Genomic DNA, 22,385 nt, shown 5'->3' on the forward strand with positions numbered 1-22,385 from the left:
TGTCTGCTACGTGAGCTAAAGGACTGGAGACTCATCAACACTGCACATGAATCAGAGCAAATAACTACTCTGTGTGGCTTGACTTCCTCCACCCACTGCAAGGCCAATAGTATGGCTATCAGCTCCGCCATATATACAGTCAGATGATCTGTAATACGTTTCCTGACTGCCACCCCACATTCCTGCACGACAAATGCTGACCCAGTACGTCCTGTCATTGGATCTTTTGAACCATCTGTGTAAATGGCCACAAAATCCTGATACACAGTATCCAGACTTCTCTTAAACGAATCAGATGGATCATCACCCTCCCTATCTTTTCGTAGTCTCTCCAACACTTCTAGATTAACTACTGGAGGCGGGAGTAGTCACAGTGCATTTACAGGAATAGCTACCGTTGGACTAAAATCCCTTCAATACAGTCCCATCTCCTTCGACCTGGGTATTACCCACCCAGTCAAAGCTTGTGTTCTGTTTTCGCTCATGTTCCCAGCATTCCTGTAAAATCCCTTTCACAGGATGAGACACCCCATGTCCCTGTAGGTTGACCCAAAAATGCATTGCCAGCTGTTGTCTCCTAATCCGCAATGCCATATCCCCCATCTCCACCTGTAGTGCAGCCACTGGGGAGATCCGAAACGCCCCACTACATATTCTGAGTCCTTGCCCTTGTATGACATTTAGCCTTTCCAATGAGGTCTAATACGCTATACGGCCATAGTCTATTACAGATCGAATCAATACAGCAGCATACATGGTCCTCAATGAGGAAAGCCCAGCTCCCCACTCCTTCCTCGTCAGACAGCATATCACATTTACCACCACTGAATTTTCTCTACAGAGAACCGGAATCCCCACATTAATGCCCACCGCTCTTCCTCCTCAATTGCTTCCTGTACCTTCCTGACTATGTATGGCACATTTCTTCCCCTCTTCCATGAGGCCCCATCATCTGCAAATAACGACCTCCCAATATCTGTCTGTACCTGAGAGTAAACATCATTGATCATGATTGTGAACAACAGAGGACTAATCACGCTCCCTGTGGTGTACCATTATCCACCAGGTAGCTGCTTGATAGTGACTTTCCCACCCTCACCTGAATATACCTTTCAAACAGGAAATCCTTTATCCAGTTGTACATTCTTCCTCCTGCCCCATAAAATCAAGCTTGATTAACAACCCCTCCTTCCACATCATATCATATGCCTTCTCCACATCAAAAAAGGCAGCTACAACAGTCTCCTTGTTCACCTGAGCCTTCCTGACCTCTGATTCTAAGCAGAGCACTGGGTCCATAGTTCCCCTTCCCTTCCTGAACCCACTCTGATGTGGCGATACTAGCCCCCTGCTCTCCAGAAAGTAAGTTAGCCTCTCTGTAATGATACGTTCCATAATCTTACATGCATGTGATGTTAAAGCTACTGGCCGATAGCTTGTTGGTCTCGTTGGGTCCTTCCCTGGCTTCCAGATTGGTACCACTACTGCCTCCCTCCAACTGCCTGGTAGTTTCCCCTCCTCCCACACTGTGTTGTACAACACCAAAACCTTATCCGGTGCCTCATCACTAAAATGGGCCAACATAACATAGCATACCTCATCTTTCCCAGGTGAGGTTAACCCAGCCTTACCTATTGCCATTTTCACCTCTGCCATGGTAAATGGTGCATTCAACACATCACTGACATCCTTCCTCCTATCCAGCACTCCAGGATGTTCCTCCCTCATTCTATCTCTCCCCCTCTGCCCCTCCTCTGACAAATTTGCAGAGCTATGCACTTCGACAAACGTTTTGGCCATCATCTCTGCCTTCTCCTTATCTGTTACTGCCACATCCTTCCCACTCGTCAACACTGGATAATCCCACTCCATTCTAACCCCACTCATCCTCTTAATCATCCCCCACACTTCTCCCACAGGTGTCACCCTTCCACTGGTGTCACAGAACCGATGCCAACATGACCTCTTTGCCTGACGGATAGTTCTCCTCACCAGGGCCTGCTTACACTGAATCAGATGTTGGAAGTCATGCATCCTTTTCAGTACTCTAAATGCCCTGTTCCTACTCCTCACCATTTCCCCTCACTCCTCCATCCACCATTGGACTGCTTTCCTCCTCCTCCTCCCTGAACTGTTTGGTATAGCCTCAGTAGCTGCCCCCACAAATGCTGTTCTCACCCAGTTATTCATACTATCCACATCCCCTCTCATATCCACCCAAGCCATCACCTGCTCCCTCAGCTCCTGAAATGTATCCCACTTTGCCCTTCCAAACACCCACCTACGTAGCACCCCTCCTCTCAACCACACCTCCACCACCACATATTCCCATCTAATACCTTTGCCTAGCATCCTATAAGGATTATCTTGCATTATGAAGGTGGCATATCCCACCCTACATCTCTGTCCCTACGAACCACTACATGTCCCTCAACTCCACAGTCGGTTTGAGACTGTACACACATCACATCAGGCTTAGCTGGCATATCTACAATGAACTGCTTGAACTCCTGCCCATAAGCCAACAGGCTTCGAGCATTCCATTGTAGTACTACCACCATAACTAAGATCCAGTAATACATGACTCCACCCTCGGCTGATTGAGGTAATCTCGAACCTCTTCCCATGTCACCCTGTCGTACTCAGATGTCTCCCAGCAGCTTTCACTATTAGCTGAATCCTCTCTGTTTTACTTTAGCAGTGCTATTGATAGCTCCTGCTATGAACGTCACCAGCATTCTATTATCTATGTATCCCATATCGCCGCCTACCTGCCCCGTAATCCCCAGTCTAGATGCTCCTAACCATCTCTCCCTTGAACCTGTATCTCCCTGGACCTGGACCACCCTCACTGCATCATCATATAACACCATTCTCTCCAATCTCACTTATTGCACCTCCACTGCCTGCTTCATTGCCTCACACCCACTATATGCCACATTTTGAGCACAGCTGCAGCATTTTGGTTGTACACGATCCCCACACTTCCCATACTCATGCTCCCCTCCATACATGGCACACCTCTTTTTCTCTTTACAGGCTGTTACCACATGCCCAAACCTCTGGGAGTTATAAAATCTTAAAGCGTTCGGTACATAAGCCCTCACATAGTAACTCATACAGTACCAGTCAAAAGTTTGGACACACCAACTCATTCAAGGGCTTTTCTTTATTTTTTACTATTTTCTACATTGTAGAATAATAGTGAAGTCATCAAAACTATGGAATAACACATATAGAATCATGTAGTTACCTAAAAAGGGTTAAACAAATCAAAATCTATTTGCATCAGATGACCTGGCCTCCACAATCACCTGACTGACCTCAACCCAAGACTGTTGGAAAAGCATTCCTCATGAAGCTGGTTTAGAGACTGCCAAGATTGTGCAAAGCAGTCATTTATTTATTTCACCTTTATTTAACCAGGTAGGCAAGTTGAGTCATCAAGGCAAAGGGTGGCTATTTGAAGAATCTCAAATATAAAACATGTTTTGATATGTTTAACACTTTTTTTGGTTATTACATGATTCCATATGTGTTATTACATAGTTTAGATGTCTTCACTATTATTCTACAATGTAGAAAATAAAGAAAAACCCTTGAATGAGTATGTGTGTCCAAACTTTTGACTGGTACTGTATATCCTATGATGACTTTATTTGGCAGTACCTGGTCCTTGAAGTGGAACAGAATAGACAGGTTATCTACCCTAACTCCACCCCTTGTTTTGTTTACCTTATTTAACTAGGCAAGTCAGTTAAGAACAAATTCTTATTTTCAATGACGGCCTAGGAACAGTGGGTTAACTGCCTGTTCAGGGGCAGCTCGGGGGTTTGAACTTTCAACCTTCCGGTTACTAGTCCAACGCTCTAACCACTAGGCTACCCTGCTTGCAATCTTTGAACATTCATTCTCCTCTTTAGTGCTAACACTCACTCCTGTTATCACCCCTTTAATCCACTGCTTGATCAGTCCAGCTGCTCGGCACCACCTTATACTTCCCTATTTGCTTCCCTCTGAGAGCTTTTTCCCTCCGCGCCATGACTTTACAGAACACCAACAAGCTCCCATCTCTTAACACTTTAGCATGGATAACTTCCCCAATCAAGTATTTTATCACAGCCGTCAACCTTATCGGACTCATTGCCCCAACTCTCCCTTTCCTCCCTAAACTTCAGAATCACTTTATGCTCCTCCTCACCTCCATGCTCCCCTCGCGACTTATCTTGCCCTTCCTCTGCACTCTCTACCTCTGAACTGCCGCTAGCGTTGGAAGCTACGTTTCTCTCCTCAAACTCCTTTTTCTGCCTCCATAGACCTCTCGCTCCCCATCAAACCCCTACTCCCTTTCTCTCCCGCTTTCTTTTTCTCACTCCCCTCTTTATTTGTACCACTATGCTCCATACTTGCTTCACTTTCTTCTCCATCACTATCTCCTACCATCTTTGACCCAGTCACAGCACAGCAGTGCCGAACCGCTCCCACACTGAGTAAAGTTTGATTGATTGATTGATTGTTTGATTATCAACGATTGATCGCTAGCCACAGCTTTCAGCCTCTCCCTCACTTCTGTCCACCATGAACCTCCCTGGACTGATTAAAATATTGTACGTCACCATTTGTTTACATGAGGGTGTGTTTCTAGCGTGTTTCTAGCAGTAACCTAACGTAGCCTGCCAGCACGTCGCAGGGGTAAAATAAACGCCTGAAACTAGATCAAAATCAAATCAAATTTTATTGGTCACATGCACACATTTAGTAGATGTTATTGCGGGTTTAGAGAAATGCTTGTGTTCCTGGCGCCAATGGTGCAGTAATATCTAACAATTCACAACAATACACACAAATCTAAAGTAAAAGAATGGAGTTAAGAAATATATAAATATTTGGATGAGCAATGTCAGAGTGGCATTGACTAGAATGCAGTAAATACATATAAAATGATTAAGGCAGTATGTAAACATTAAAGTGACCAGTGTTCCATTCCAAGCTATGTATATTTAGGGCAGCAGTCTAGGGCCCTGGCGGAGTGGTGTAGGGTTGAGTAACCAGGGGGTAGCCGGCTAGTGATGGATATTTAACAGTCTGATAGCCTTGAGATAGAAGCTGATTCACAGTCTCTTGGTCCGTGCTTTGATGTACCTGTACTGACCACACCTTCTGGATGGTAGCGGGATGAACAGGCCGTGGCTCGTGGTTTGATGTTCTTGATGATCTTTTGGCCTTCCTGTGACATCGGGTGCTGTAGGTGTCATGGAGGGCAGGCAGTGTGCCCCCGGTGATGCGTTGGGCAGACCGCACCACCCTATTGAAAGCCCTGCGATTGCGGGCAGTGCAGTTGCCGTACCAGGTGGTGATGCAGCCCGACAGGATGCTTTCAATTTTGCATCTGTAAAAGTTTTTGAGGGTCTTAGGGGCCATGCCGAATTTCTTCAGCCTCCTGAGGTTGAAGAGACGCTGTTGCGCCTCGTTCACCACACTGTCTGTGTGGGTGGACCATTTCAGATCAACAGTTATGTGTACGTCAAGGATATTGAAGCTTTTCACCTTCTCCACTGCGGTCTCATCGATGTGGATAGGGGCGTGCTCTCTCTGCTGTTTCCTGAAGTCCACGATCAGCTCCTTCATTTTGTTGATGTTGAGGGAGAGGTTATTTTCCTTGCACCACTTCGCCAGGGCCCTCACCTTTTCCCTGTAGGTTTTCTCATCATTGTTGATAATCAGGTCTACTGTTGTGTCGTCTGGAAACTTGATGATTGAGTAGGAGGCATGCGTGGCCACACAGGTATGGATGAACAGGGAGTACAGGAGGGGGCTGAGCACGCACCCTTGTGGGGCCCCTGTGCTGTGGATCAGCAAAGTGGAGGTGTTGTTTCCCACCTTCACCACCTGGGGGTGGCCCGTCAGGAAGTCCAGGACTCAGTTGCACAGGGCGGGGTTCAGAGGGCGTAGCAGTGCAGACGTGGTTTGTCATCCTCTTGTTTGCTGTTTGTATTTTTCGTCTTTTTTGTATATATTTCAATTTATTTTTCAATCCCTTTTCCATTTTTTAAATTAAAAATACCTTCCGTTATTAACCCACCTCACTACAACTACAATACCTCTTTCGCCATCTGGCCCGGTCCCTTCGTTGACACGGCGCCCCGCCATACCACCACAACTGGTCCGCAGACATAATTCCATCCGCTGTGCCCTCAATCGGCCTTTGCCGGACGTCGGAGCAGATGCTTCTACTCACCCCGGCCTGCTAACTTTAAATGCAGTGTAGTAACGACTACGCCGCAGCTTCCCTGCTCCATCTATTGCTGTTCACTGGACCCTATGATCACTTGGCTACATAGCTGATGCCGGCTGGACTGTTAATTTATCACGGTACTCCATTTTGCTTTTGTTTTTTTGTTTATCTGTCGGCCCTAGCCCCGAACTCAGACCCTGTGTGTAGTTAACCGACCCTCTGCCCATTCATTGCCATTTTACCTGTTGTTGTTGTCTTCGCTAATTAGCTGTTCTTGTCTTACCCATTCTTGTCTTAGCTAGCTCTCCCAATCAACACGTGATTGCTTTATGCCTCGCTTTATGTCTCTCTTAAATGTCAATATGCCTTGTATACTGTTGTTTAGCATAGTTATCATTGTTTTAGTTTACAGTGGAGCCCCTAGCCCCACTCTACATGCCTCAGATTCCTCCTTTGTCCCACCTCCCACACGTGCGGTGACCTCATCCAGTATAACCAGTACGTCCAGAGAGGCAACCTCTCTTATCATCACATAATACACTCACTGCCTGGGCTTACCTCCACCATACCCCTGTCTGCACATTATGCCTTGAATCTATTCTACTACGCCCAGAAATCTGCCCCTTTTATTCTCTGTCCCCAACGCACTAGACGACCAGTCTTGATAGCCTTTAGCCGTACCCTCATCCTACTCCTCCTCTGTTCCACGGGTGATGTGGAGGTTAACCCAGGCCCTGCGTGTCCCCAGGCACTCTCATTTGTTGACTTCAGTAATTGAAAAAGCCTTGGTTTCATGCATGTTAACATCAGAAGCCTCCTTCCTAAGTTTGTTTTACTCACTGCTTTTGCACACTCCGCCAACCCTGATGTCCTTGCCAAGTCTGAATCCTGGCTTAGGAAGGCCACCAAAAATTCTGAAATTTCCATACCCAACTACAACATTTTCCGTCAAGATAGAACTGGGGGGAGGAGTTGCAATCTACTGCAGAGATTCTGTCATACTTTCCAGGTCTATGCCCAAACAGTTTGAACTTCTAATTTAAAAAATGAATCTCTCCAGAAATAAGTCTCTCACTGTTGCCGCCGGTTATAGACCCCCCTCAGCTCCCAGCTTTGCCCTGGACACCATATGAGAATTGATTGCCCCTCATCTATCTTCAGAGTTCGTTCTGTCAGGTGACCTAAACTGGGATATGCTTAACACCCTGGCAGTCCAACAATCTAAGCTAGATGCCCTCAATCTCACACAAATCATAAAGGAACCCACCAGGTACAACCCTAAATCTGTAAACATGGGCACCCTCATAGATATTATTCTGACCAACTTGCCCTCCAAATACACGTCTGCTGTTTTCAATCAGGATCTTAGCAATCACTGCCTCATTGCCTGCATCCGCTATGGGTCCGCGGTCAAACGACCACCCCTCCTCACTGTCAAATGCTCCCTAAAGCCCTTCTGCGAGCAGGCCTTTGTAATCGACCTGGCCCGAGTATTCTGGAAGGATATTGACATCATCCCGTCAGTCGAGGATGCCTGGTCGTTCTTTAAAAGTAATTTCCTCACAATCTTAAATAAGCATGCCCCTTACAAAAAATGTAGAACTAAGAACAGATATAGTCCTTCGTTCACTCCAGACCTGACTACCTTTGACCAGCACAAAAACATCCTGTGTGGGACTGCAATAGCATCGAATAGTCCCCGCGATATGCAACTGTTCAGGGAACTCAGGAACCAATACACACAGAAATTTGCATCCTGTAGCTCTAACTCCAAAAAGTTTTGGGACACTGTAAAGTCCATGGAGAACAAGAGCACCTTATCCCAGCTGCCCACTGCACTGAGGCTAGGAAACACGGTCACCACCGATAAAATTATGATAATCGAACATTTTAATAAGCATTTCTCTACGGCTGGCCATGCTTTCCTCCTGGCTATCCCAACCCCAGCCAACAGCTCTAACCCCCTGCAGCTACTTGCCCGAGCCTCCCCAGCTTCTCCTTCACCCAAGTCCAGATAGCAGATGTTCTGAAAGAGCTGCAAAACCTAGACCAGTACAAATCAACTGGGCTAGACAATCTGGACCCTCTCTTTCTTAAACTTTCTGCCGCCATTGTTGCAACCCTTATTACCAGTCTGTTCAACCTCTCTTTCCTATCGTCCGAGATCCCTAAAGATTGGAAAGCTGCCGCGGTCATCCCCCTCTTCAAAGGGGGTCACACTCTAGACCCAAACTGTTATAGACCTATATCCATCCTGCCCTGCCTTTCTAAAGTGTTTTGAATCCCACCGTACATTCTCCACTGTTCAATCCGGTTTCCGAGCTGGTCACGGGTGCAGATCAGCCACGCTCAAGGTACTAAACGATATCATAATCGCCATCGATAAAAGACTGTGCAGCCGTCTTCATCGACCTGGCCAAGGCTTTTGACTCAATCACCGTATTCTTATCAGCAGACTCAATAGCCTTGGTTTCTCAAATGACTGCCACGCCTGGTTCACCAACTACTTTGCAGACAGAGTTCAGTGTGTCAAATCGGAGGGCCTGTTGTCCCGACCTCTGGCCGTTTCTATGGCGGTACCACAGGGTTCAATTCTCGGGCCGACTCTTTTCTCTGTATATATCAATGATGTCGCTCTTGCTGTGGGTGATTCCCTGATCCACCTCTATGCAGACAACACGATTCTGTATACATCTGGCCCTTCTTTGGACACTGTGTTAACTAACCTCCAAACGAGCTTCAATGCCATAACACTCCTTCCGTGGCCTCCAACTGCTCTTAAACGGCAGTAAAACCAAATGAATGCTCTTCAACCGTTTGCTGCCGGCACCCGCATGCCCGACTAGCATCACTACCCTGGACGGTTCTGACCTAGAATATGTGGACAACTACAAATATCTAGGTGTCTGGCTAGACTGTAAACTCTCCTTCCAGACTCATATTAAACATCTCCAATCCAAAATGAAATCTATAATCGGCTTTCTATTTCGCAACAAAGCCTCCTTCACTCACGCCGCCAAACATACCCTAGTAAAACTGACCATCCTACCGATCCTCGACTTCGGCGATGTCATCTACAAAATAGCTTCCAATACTCTACTCAGCATACTGGATGCAGTCTATCGCAGTGCCATCCATTTTGTTACCAAAGCCCCTTATACCACCAACCACTGCGACCTGTATGCTCTAGTCGGCTGGCCCTCGCTACATATTCGTTGGATTACCAGGACGTGTGCTCCGGGCATGTGCTGACCAACTGGCAGGTGTCTTCACTGACATTTTCAACATGTCCCTGACTGAGTCTGTAATACCGACATGTTTCAAGCAGACCACCATAGTCCCTGTGCCAAAGAACACAAAGGCAACCTGCCAAATGACTACAGACCCATAGCACACACATCCGTAGCCATGAAGTGCTTTGAAAGGCTGGTAATGGCTCACATCAACATCATTATCCCAGAAACCCTAGACCCTATCCAATTTGCATCCCGCCCAAACAGATCCACAGATGATGCAATCTTTATTGCACTCCACACTGCCCTTTCCCACCTAGACAAAAGGAACACTTATGTGAGAATGCTATTCATTGACTACAGCTCAGCGTTCAACACCATAATACACTCAAAGCTCATCACTAAGCTATGGATCCTGGGACTAAACACCTCCCTCTGCAACTGGATCCTGGACATCCTGACGGGCCACCCACAGGTGGTGAGGGTAGGTAGCACATCTGCCATGCTGATCCTCAACACTGAAGCCCCCCAGGGGTGCGTGCTCAGTCCCCTCCTGTACTCCCTGCTCACCCACAACTGCATGGCCAGACACGACTCCAACACCATCATTAAGTTTGCAGATGACACAACAGCCTGATCACCGACAATGACGAGACAGCCTATAGGGAGGAGGTCAGAGACCTGTCCGGGTGGTGCCAGAATAACAACATATCCCTCAACATATCCAAGACTAAGGAGATGATTGTGGACTACAGGAAAAGGAGGACCGAACACGCCCCCATTCTCATCGTAGGGGCTGTAGTGGAGCAAGTTGAGAGCTTCAAGTTCCTTGGTGTCCACATCACCAACAAACTAGAATGGTCCAGACACATCAAGACGGTTGTGAAGAGGGCACGACAAAGCCTATTCCCCCTCAGAAAACTAAAAAGATTTGTCATGGGTCCTGAGATCCTCAAAAGATTCTACAGCTGCAACATTGAGAGCATAGGGTTAGGGTTACATCACTGACAATTGCTCGGCCTTCGACCGCAAGGCACTACAGAGGGTAGTGCGTACGGCCCAGTACATCACTGGGGCAAAGCTGCCTGCCATCCAGGACCTCTACACCAGGCGGTGTCAGAGGAAGGCCCTAAAAATTGTCAAAGACCCAGCCACCCCAGTCATAGACTGTTCTCTCTACTACCGCATGGCAAGCGGTACCGGAGTGTGAAGTCTAGGACAAATAGGCTTCTCAACAGTTTTTACCCCCAAGCCATAAAAGTCCTGAACAGGTAATCAAATGGCTACCCGGACTATTTGCATTGTGTGCCCCCCCAACCCAACCCCTTTTTTACGCTGCTTCTACTCTCTGTTTATCCCGCCACCCGCCAACCCCTCTTTTACGCTACTGCTTCTCTCTGTTCATCATATATGCATAGTCACTTTAACCATATCTACATGTACATACTACCTCAATCAGCCTGATTAACCGGTGTCTGTATGTAGCCTCGCTACTTTTATAGCCTCGCTACTGTATATAGCCTCGCTACTGTTATTTTTCACTGTCGCTTTTATTTCTTTACTTACCTATCGTTCACCTAATACCTTTTTTGCACAATTGGTTAAAGCCTGTAAGTAAGCATTTCACTGTAAGGGGAACACCTGTTGTATTCAGCACACATGGCAAATAAACGTTGATTTGATTTGAAGGCTGAGCTATAGTCAATGAACAGCATTCTTACATAGGTATTCCTCTTGTTCAGATGGGATAGGGCAGTGTGCAGTACGATGGTGATTGCATCGTCTGTGGATCTATTGGGGCGGTATGCAAATTGAAGTGGGTCTAGGGTGTCAAGTAAGGTAGAGGTGATATGATCCTTAACTAGCCTCTCAAAGCACTTCATGATGACAGAAGTGAGTGCTATGGGGCTATAGTCATTTGGTTTAGCTACCATTGCTTTCTTGGGTACAGGAACAATGGTGGACATCTTGAAGCAAGTTAGAACAGCAGACGGGGATAGGGAGAAATTGAATATGTATGTAAACACTCCAGCCAGGTGAGGATGCGGCTAGGGATGCCGTCTGGGCCGGCAGCCTTGCGAGGGTTAACACCTTTAAATGTCTCACTCATGTCGGCCATGGACAACATAGAACCCAAAGCCATTGGGAGCGGTCAGCGTCGGTGGCACAGTGTTAACCTCAAAGCAGGCGAAGAAGGTGTTTAGCTTCTCCGGGAGCAAGACCTGGGTGTCCACGACGTGGCTGGTTTTCCCTTTGTAATCCGTGATTGTCTGTAGACCCTGCCACATGCGTCTCGTGTCTGAGCCGTTAAATTGCGACTCCACTTTGTCTCTGTACTGACATTTTGCCTGTTTGATTGCCTTATGGAGGGAATAATTACACTGTTTGTATTCAACCATACTTCCAGTCACCTTGCCATGGTTAAATACGATGGTTCGCGCTTTCAGTTTTCTATGAATGCTGCCATAGTCACAGTGGGAACAACATCTGCTAATCACTTCCTGATGAATTTAGTCACTGTGTCAGTGTATTCGTCGATGTTATTCTCAGAGGCTACCCGGAATATGTCCCAGTCCACATGATCAAAACAATTGTGAAGCAGCCTGCCGGGTGGCACAGTGGTTAAGGGCTCTGTACTGCAGCGCCAGCTGTGCCATCAGAGACTCGTCATAACCGGCCGCGACCGGGAGGTCCGTGGGGCGACGCACAATTGGCCTAGCATCGTCCGGGTTAGGGAGGGCTTGGTAGGTAGGGTCCTTGTCTCATCGCGCACCAGCGACTCCTGTGGCGGGCCGGGTGCAGCGCGTGTTAACCAAGGTTGCCAGGTGCACGGTGTTTCCTCCGACACATTGGTGCTTCCGGGTTGGATGCGCTGTGTTAAGAAGCAGTGTGGCTTGGTTGGGTTGTGTATCGAAGGATGTGTGACTTTCAACCTTCGTCTCTCCCGAGCCTGTACGGGAGTTGTAGCGATGAGACAAGATAGTAGCTACTAAAACAATTGGATACCATGAAATTGGGGAGAAAAATGGGTACAATTTTAAATAAATAAAAAAATAATAATAATTGTGAAGCAATTGGTCAGACCAGCGTTGAACAGACCTTAGCACGGGTACTTCCTGTTTGAGTTTCTGCCTACAAGAAGGGATGAGCAAAATGGAGTCATAATCTGATTTGTCGAAGTGAGGGCTGGGGAGGGCCATCCCAGAAGTTGGAGTAGCAGTGGTCAAGTGTTTTAGCATCGCAAGTACTACAGTCAATGTGTTAGTAGAACTTCAGTAGCGTTTTCTTTATTTGCTTTGTTAATATCCCCAGCTACAACAAATACGGCCTCAGAATATGTGGTTTCCAGTTTTCACAAAGTCCAGTGTAGTTCCTTGAGGGCCGTTGTGGTATCAGTTTAAGGGGGAATATACCCGGCTGTGAATAAAACCGAAGATAAATATCTTGGGAGGTAATACGGTCCGCTTTTGATTGTGAGGTATTCTAGGTCGGGTGAACAAAATGACTTGAGTTTCTGTACAAAAGTAATTTCCGACTGTATGTAATAACTTTCTGGGCTGATAATGTAAGAAATAACACACAAAAAAGCAAAATACTGCAAAGTTGCTAGAAACAGAGCTGCCATATCTGTCGGCGGCATCGTCTATACTACCTATATACTGGCGCATAATTTCTAGAACCATACTGTATGGTCTTTGATACTGGTTTTGATGAGAAGAAAAAACACGTTAGGGGGACGCTCTCCTTCCTGCATTGTTCAACCAATATAGTACATTCAGAGGTGGTAAGATATACTGTCGCCTTGTTAGTTGCGTTACAGCGTTATTATTATGTCTCAGTTTCAACTAGATAGCACAGACACAAAGTCAAAATTGACTATATTGAAAAAACTAATGAAAACAAACATTTCGCTTTTTGGTCATAGTTTAAGGTTAGGGTTAGGTATAAGGTTAGCAGTGTGGTTCAGCTTAGGGTTAATTTTAGCTTAAAATCACATTTTAACTCAATACATTATATTAATATGCAGTGTTTACGACTTCGTGTCCGTGGTAACTAGTGACGATGGTGCGTCACAGGCATCCCATTTCCCCTGAAAACCGGAACATCATGTTGTTTTGGACTCAGCAGAGGGAGGCTAGTACCACAGATAGAGCAATGAGACAGATATTTCACCGGATGGATAAATGAGAAGCATCCGCTTGGCGGGTAGTTTGAGAAACCCCAGTGGCCAGCAGTGGGAGAAGATGGACCGATATGGATTTTGTCCGAAATTCTGCTAATTTTCTCTTCGATGAAACAGCTTAATAAAGTTTTCTGTTCCTAAAACTAGAATTATGTTACGAACAGAGTGGACTAAGTTTTGTAGACTTTACCCTTTGCAAAAGTAAAAAAATAAAGAAGCGTTGTTTAGGAGTGCAAACGCGAATTGCGGTATTGCACATGCACACTTGGCAGAGTAGGCGTTACCTAACTGAAATATGCTGGAACGCATAGGATCCCAATAGGATCTCACTAGCTCGTGCTTGTTCTGCCCACTATGACTCATTTGTTTCCATCAGAAACGACACGCTGTGGTTTATCTTGGTTTAGTTATGACAATCTTTGCTGGTCCTGCAGATGCTGCACTCTACAGCGCCAATATTAAATGGGTGGGTGCATTCAAGATACAATCATGTGATCAGTGGTGTAAAATACTTATGTAAAAATACTTTAAAGTACTACTTAAGTCGTTTTCCGGGGCTATCTGTACTTCACTATTTATATTTTTGACCACTTTTATATATACTTCACTACATTCCAAAAGAAAATAATGTCTTTTTTACTCAATACAGCTCACCTGACAACCAAAAGTACTCATTACATTTTGAATGCATAGCAGGACATGAAAATGATCTAATTGACATACTTATCAAGAGAACATCCCTGGTCATTCCTGATGCCTTGGATCTGGCTAACTCACTAAACACATGCTTTGTTTGTGATGTCTTGAGTGTTGGAGTGTGCCCCTGGCTATGTGTAAATTAAAACAAAACTTGAACATGTGGCCATCTGCTTTGCTTAACATTAGGAATTTGACATGATTTATACTTCTACTTTTGATACTTAAGTATATTTGAGCATTTACATTTACTTTTGATACTTAAGTATATCGAAAACCAAATACTTTTACTCAAGTAATATTTTACTGGGTGACTTTCACTTAGAGTCATTTTCTATTAAGGTATCTTTACTTTTACTCAAGTATGACAGTTGTGTACATTTTCCACCACTGCATGTAATGCTATTGTTTAGGGATACATAATGAGTGTTATGATTTACTCAGGTATATCTATGATGCATTTGTGTTATTGATTTTCTATTGTGTTATTGACTGTACGTTCATTTATCCAATATGTAACTCTGTGTTGTTTTTGTCGCACTGCTTTACTTCATCTTGGCCAGGTCGCAGTTGTAAATGAGAACTTGTTCTCAACTGGCCTACCTGGTTAAATAAAGGTGAAATAAAATGCATCTACCTAATGTAAGGAGGAACTGTTGACAGGAATCAAAGCAAAGTAGAGGAAAAATATTAGTGCTATCAAAACTAAGAAAAATACTGTTTTTATAGCATTCAATATTTAATACATTTTGATCAAACAATTACAGGTGTGTCTCACATACCCTTACATTCTTCTTTCCACACATTGCTGTCAATGTCTGATGTTATAGTGTTGCATTGATGTGAGGTGAGCATCCCTTGAATTCAAGGGAGCCTTTCCACAGCCAGGAGTTTATTCTTTCTGAAAGGCTCTAAAGGATCTCCCAAGCCATTGAACTTACAAGTATATCGGTTCCACCCTAAAGCATATTTTAGGATAGACCAAAAATACCAAGAAGGAAGGATACAGAGGGGTCTCTGGTTGAGAGGAAAGGTTGATTTCACTGAATGGTACAGTATAACTAAGGTCCAGGTGGAGAGAGAGAGAGAGCAAAGCTCAGAGACCATCTCTGTTCAGTCCCTTTTGAGTGGTGTGAGATGGCCATGACTGGGACAGCTAAGTTTAGGATGACTACATTGCAGTCGAACTGCACAGAATCACTGATCTACAAATCACCTTGCATCCCAAATAACTACTCATTATGGGGTCAAGATTGGTGATTCTGCACCACGAACCGATCCCCTCAAACATGCTGGGAGATACACCTAGTCCTCATCCTCACTCTGAGAGCAGAGTGGACTGCAGGGGCCTCAGAGTCCTCCGGCTGATCAATCTCTCCTCCATCATTCCTATGGGCATCCTCCTCTTCCCCGTGGGGGTGTGACACAACATTTCATCCAGGCTCCGTTGTGTCACCTGACCAGCATTTTGGAGACGGGACACTGCCTCCTCCACACCCGCCATTAAAGGACTGTCCTCACTCCGCAAACGCACCAGGTCCACCTAAGAAACACATCACACACGTATTGATTCATTATATTTGTGACTGGATAATAACGTATAGGAGATAATAACGTATAGGTTATGCATCAGACATTACAAACATCCATTTGTAGGGTGTTTTTCTCACCACTTCCTGTGCAAATTCAGGCTTCTTGATAAAGACAGTGGTGCTAGAACCCAAGGCTAGGGTCAGGATGAAGAGGGATTCTTTTACAGCTCCTGCCATAGCCAGTATCAGAACCTGGAACACCACCACAAAACTACATCAAATAGGCTGCTCCCAGGGTGGGAGCTAGACACATTACAAAGATATAGTGAAGACTGAATATTAGAACTCACTTTGAGATTTTGGCATATTCTGCTGTCAGTGCTCATAATCTGACCAAACATGGATTGTGCTTTTTCAACATCATTCTGGAAGGAAAATAAAATATATTGAATCACATTTGTATATGAGAGAGAAAGCGAGAGTGCGAGAGAGGATGGATGACCAACCTGTCTAAGTGCTAGCGCCACAGTGAAGCAGTAGGCGTGCCTGGGTATCATGTGTCCTTTGGTCTGTCCCTCCTCCATCAGGGCAGTACAGATTCTATAGGACTCTGGAGTGTTCTGGTAAACAGGAAACAGGGCATTACATCACCTGTCTATTGACAAATGTCATGCATATACTGATAAGATACATGTCACTATTGTAATCCCTTTTGGAATATTCAATGAGGGTTGTTGACGTCAACCGCCTGTATTCAGTTGAGCGAGATGCTATGTTACTAGCCTCATGCCATGAATATGCATTGTTTTTTTCCATCAAAGTTGACAGCATGTCACGTGTCCTACTTATTATCAGTACACTCCTAACAACTAAAGCATTACGAAACCTGTTTACATTGGACTCGTATGCTAGCTACATTTAGTTTTGTTCGATTAATTTCTCTCACGACAGCCAACAATTTATCTAGTTGGCTAACAAGGTACGCTGATCACGCTAGCTATGTGGTTATTTGCCGTGCTAGCCAATTTGCAGCTAGCTAACACCACCAAAGCAAAAAGAGAATGAACTGTGTCTCTTTTTAGTGTCTCTCTGGTAGCAAGTCAATTTGTGTATATGACACGTTTGTTCTGTTCTTTTTGGTTGAATCAAGAAATATGAACTTGTTATTTTGTGCTAGCTGGCCAACTAATTAGCTAGCTAGCACTGGATGTTTGCTCTGGAACCTCTTGGTTGTGCGTGCATATAGAACGTGTTATTGTTTTGACAGTTGAAAAGGTCTATAGGGTGGAACAATACAATGTCTGCAAGGTGGACAAATCCTCACCAGTTTATAGCAAGTACCAGTTGCTAATGTGAACGTGTCCTTGTTGAATGGCACACCTTGGTTCTTCATGTCTCGCAGTACATCCAGACCACCTAGTAGTATGGACAGGGTTTAGTGATGACAGAGATCAGTCATCTATAAAATATACCTTTTCTTGTTGAATGCCTGCTGGCTTTTATTATTAAAAGGATGTCACTTACTCTCATATAATCCTTTCATAAACAGCATGTCTATGGCAATATTGAAGGAGGTTGAGTCCGAGAAGAATCCTCTCAAATCCTGTTAGAGAAAGAAGATCGTATATTTACAACTTGACCAAATACAGTATGTGTAAACTTCAATCAATGCCCTAGTCTATGGGACTGCACTAAAATAATTACATCATATGATCTCTATAGCACTTGTTATTCTTAGTTCATTCAGAGATGATTAATTATTATAGTCTGCATATTAATAGATTGTTTACCTTGTCTGTCAGTGTGGCAGCAGCCATCTCCTCCAGCCCCAGTTCATAGCACAGCCTCATGAAGAGAGGACCAAACTTAAACTCTCCAAATGCTACGTTTCTGTTCTCCTCATGGTACCTGGACAGCAGAACACACAAACATATACAAACACAGAAAGAACCATGACGAATTTCAACTGAATTTTGTTTTATTTAACTATTAGGCAAGACAGTTGAGAACAAATTCTTATTTACAATGACAGCCTCACCGGCCAAACCCTAACGATGCTGGGCCAATTGTGTCGCCACCCTATGGGACTCCCAATCATGGCTGGTTGTGATCCAGCCTGGAATCGAACCAGGGTCTGTAGTGACGTCTCTAGCACTGAGATGCAATACCTTAGACCGCTGCGCCACTAAGGAGCCCCAGACTACCAGCATTAGTCAAACTACAAGATTGCATTAAACTATTTCAAACTTATGCTTTATCTGTCCCTAACACAGTTGAGGAGACTTCATCTTCTGGTCTGTTTTGACAGCTAATTGTGGGCATACTCAGGATAGAGTTTGTGAAGTATGTGAAGTATGAAATACTAAATCATCAGGCCAGTGGCCACAATGCATTAGCAAGAAACTAGTATCTCACTGTGACCCATACCTGTAGATGGCACCTCTGGCTGTGACCATGTCCTCTGCAGATTGGCAAAGGTGTAGAAGCAGCTTTAACTCATCCTTCAATACTAGCTGTTTCTTCATCAGCTTCTGATTAAATACCTCAATATAATGACCTGGAGAATATAACATGGGTCTGTCAACCTCAAAAGTAGTAGTTGTGGTACGGCAGTATTAGATCCAAACAGTAAGGTCATATCAGAATCAGTAGCCTACTTTTTGATCCGGACACTTGATGAGCCACTGCCAGTTTCCGCTGCTGAAATTCTTGTAGCTTGACAACATCCTCTGACAGCAGATGCCTTTTTGCTGAAATGAATGAAGCAACAGGAGTAGTCAGCATATACATGGATATTAATTAGCTTACGGTTAAGAAAGGGCTTTAGCTCAAATGCAACAAAAAAACTTTTGATGTCAATTTGACAAAAGCTGTAGGCCATCTGGACAGGACCGGGTACTGTACTGTACTTTCCCACTTATCTGAACAAGTTCAACACTTGTGATAATTGGCTGCATGCATTACACATTCGTATGGAAAGTTGAAGTAGTTCCAAGATAGATAAATATGATAACAGGACAGGAGAGACAGCTCAGCCGCCGTCACAACAACATTGATATTGAGTCGAGACAGATTCCGTGGTGGTCGACAAGCAAGCGCTAGCGGCACAGAAACTGCACCATGACATCATATACATAAAATACGTTAATCATATACCTCCTACCCTGCATGTCATACAGTCCGATTGTATGAGGCCACGACATAATCCCTTTGAGGGAATATCATGAAGCAGTACTCGGAAGCAGACACTGATTCTTCCAAGCGCCATGTTGCCCCCTGACTGTACAATTACTGCGACAACCAAGGGTGAAGAAAAAAATCTGCTTTCGCTGCGCCGGGTTTGTTAGAAGCACAGCAAACTATTATACATTGACTAATTATAGTTATTGTTTACCATGCAATTAATAACTTATGTAACAATGGAGAAATATAAATATATACGTTTTATTCTCGACTTTTTCACGATTTAGTTGGTACATTCCAAAATGTCTGCGCCCTGTCACCGTGTTTACTAATTTTTTTTTTACATCGGATTTCCAAATGTCTACGTAAAACGAATATTTATTCTGACCAACGGACTGTCTTGGAGTAAAATAATCAATCTCTTTCCATCTCATTTCCATTCTTATTCGCTGTCCGATGTCTGGTAGTGTTTATATCAAGTCAAATAAATGAATTTCGCACATGCTGAACAGAAAGGTAAAACGTCATACAACCTGCAGGAGGCAGTGTTTCATACACAATTTGCTTCCAACCAATATGGTATAACAAAGATGTTATTTTATATTGACAAGATAGTCGAGTGACCACTATAATGGAAATATGTCCTCAAACACGAAATGTTAAGTGCTATCTGGCCTCCTTGGGACGTCCATACCGTAACCTTACCTTAAACATTTTACATTTCAACTACAATGGGGTAATGTGGGAGGCGCTATACGGACACTACATCACCAAAAGTATGTGGATACCCCTTCAAATTAGTGGATATGGCTATTTCAGCCACACCTGTTGCTGACAGAGGAGGAGAGTTTACAGTCTAGGCAGACACATAGGTATTTGTAGTTGTCCACGTATTCTAGCTCAGAACCGTCCAGAGTAGTGATGCTAGATGGGTGGGGCGGGTGTGGGCAGCGATCGGTTGAAAAGCATGCATTTGGTTTTGCTAGCGTTTAAGAGCAGTTGGAGGCCACAGAAGGAGTGTTGTATGCCATTGAAGCTCATTTGGAGGTTAGTTAACACAGCGTCCAAAGAAGGGCCAGATGTATACAGAATGGTATCGTCTGCGTAGAGTTGGATCAGGGAATCACCCGCAGCAAGAGCGACATCGTTGATATATACAGAGAAAAGAGTTGGCCAGAGAATTGAACCCTGTGGTACCCCCATAGAGACTGCCAGAGGTCCGGACAACAGGCCCTCCGATTTTGCACACTGAACTCTAACTTCGAAGTAGTTGGTGAACCAGGCGAGGTAGTCATTTGAGAAACCAAGGCTATTGAGTCTGCCGATAAGAATGCGGTGATTGACAGAGTTGAAAGCCTTGGCCAGGTCGATGAAGACGGCTGCACAGTACTATCTTTTATCGATGGCGGTTATGATATTGTTTAGTACCTTGAGCATGGCTGAGGTGCACCTGTGACCAGCTCGGAAACCGAATTGCACAGCGGAGAAGGTACGGTGGGATTCTAAATGGTCAGTGATCTGTTTATTAACTTGGCTTTCAAAGACATTAGAAAGGCAGGGCAGGATGGATATAGGTCTGTAACAGTTTGGGTCTAGAGTGTCACCTCCTTTGAAGAGGGGGGTGACCGCAGCAGCTTTCCAATCTTTAGGGATCTCGGACAAAATGAAAGAGAGGTTGAACAGACTGGTAATAGGGGTTGCAACAATGGCGGTGGATAATTTTAGAAAGAGAGGGTCCAGATTGTCTAGCCCAGATGATTTGTACGGATCCAGGTTTTGCAGCTCTTTCAGAACATCTGCGATCTGGATTTGGGTGAACGAGAAGCTTTTTTGCTAAAACTATTATTATACTATTGATCAATGACATTTTCAGATCACCCAGTAGTGCTATCTGCAGGGTTAGCTCCAGGTAAATATTGCAGTTCTTCAGCCATTCCTGGACCTGTGACCAAAAACAAGCTACATACAGTATGGACAGTGCCAGAACAAATTATCTAATGATTCTGTCGCTTCGCAGCAAAATCTGCAGAGCTGGGAATGTTGTACATTTTGAATCCGGCGTCGTTTTGCATATCAATCAGTACGTCAAAAATCTCATCCCAACTATTTTGCAATCTTTATTGCATGGCTGTCAATTTGGTCCTTAAATGAAACTGGTATACTTTTGGATTCATCACAATTTTCTTTAACTAATTATGGTCTCTAATATAGGGCCGAAAGACAAGATCTTATCTTTTCCCCCTTCCACTTTCCTCTTCCATTTTTGCGGTAATGCTGCAATTAGTTGGTTGTAATTTTGGTCAGAGCAGATACTGTATGTCCATATGCATGTGTGACATAACTCCAACAGTCCTATTTTTAATATCATTTATGAAGATTATTTTTTTATATATATATATTTTATTATCAATTCATTTTTTTCGATTTTAAACACAATGTTTGTTGTATTATTTGTTCTGTCTTTTCTGGTGGATTAAATTGAAATTGCAACCAACTTCCTATGGCTTGTTTTAAAAATAGCGATATTTGGGAGATCATTTCCTTTTCAAATAACTGAAAGTGAGAGGTTGTGATCTGAATAAAGGGAAAAAGGCCATTCTTGAACATAGGGTGAGACGTTCTTACTAATTTGTTATAAGACCAGTTCGGATTTAAGTATAACTTTTGTATGACTAAAGCCTTTAGGCAGAGGTCTAATGCTTTTACATTTAATAATTTCTGCCCTCCGAATTCATATTCATCTAATAAATGGGCCTGTGATTTTTCCACAAATAGAAAGGTATTTTGCTTTCCATGGTAGCAAGATCTTATCTGTGTTTGCTAACTTTCTATTAAAATGTATTGGAGTGAGATCATTTCTTTCTTTCGGGATATGTATACCAAGTAAATCCACATCATCATCAGAACATTTTATTGGTAAACTACACGATAATGTAAAAGTTGTATTTTTAGTGATCAAATACATAATATAGTACACGTCATCATTTTGCCGTAATCCAGAGAGGTTAGAAACCTTATCTAGATCCTCTATGAGGCTGTGGATGTCACATCCTGATCTGTTTCACCTGTCCATGTGCTTGTCTCCACCCCCTCCTGGTGTTGCTCATCTTCTCCATTATCCCCTGGGTACTTGTGTTCTCTGTTTGTCTGTTGCCAGTTCGTCTTGTTTGTCAAGTCAACCAGCGTTTTGTCTCAGCTTCTGCTTTTCCCCAGTCTCTCTTTTTGAAGCCCTGCTATTATTGTTGGATCTGATTTTAATGCTAACATTTTGATGGCCATAATAATTAGATATGCCGATAGTGGACAACCTTGTTTTACTCCTC

General features: G+C 44.1%; 1 protein-coding gene across 2 annotated transcripts; it reads right to left on the reverse strand.

The window, feature by feature from the left end:
- Window positions 1-15,072: 15,072 nt before the first annotated feature.
- On the reverse strand, window positions 15,073-19,192 carry ptcd2 (pentatricopeptide repeat domain 2). 2 transcript variants are annotated; one of them, XM_021590582.2, is made up of 10 exons: window positions 19,043-19,178; window positions 18,537-18,629; window positions 18,307-18,436; window positions 17,670-17,787; window positions 17,404-17,482; window positions 17,204-17,295; window positions 16,386-16,499; window positions 16,230-16,304; window positions 16,018-16,131; window positions 15,073-15,890 (listed from the first exon to the last, which is right to left on the reverse strand). In XM_021590582.2, the coding sequence occupies exons 1-10, from the start codon at window positions 19,080-19,082 to the stop codon at window positions 15,666-15,668; spliced, it is 1,080 nt and encodes a 359-aa protein (XP_021446257.2). In that variant the 5' UTR covers window positions 19,083-19,178; the 3' UTR covers window positions 15,073-15,665. The 2 variants fall into 2 exon arrangements, with proteins under 2 accessions (XP_021446257.2, XP_021446256.2); XM_021590581.2 differs by having other exon boundaries at window positions 15,074-15,890; window positions 19,036-19,192.
- Window positions 19,193-22,385: the final 3,193 nt, after the last annotated feature.

This window comes from Oncorhynchus mykiss, chromosome Y (assembly GCF_013265735.2).
Source record: "Oncorhynchus mykiss isolate Arlee chromosome Y, USDA_OmykA_1.1, whole genome shotgun sequence".
NCBI classification, from domain to species: domain Eukaryota; kingdom Metazoa; phylum Chordata; class Actinopteri; order Salmoniformes; family Salmonidae; genus Oncorhynchus; species Oncorhynchus mykiss.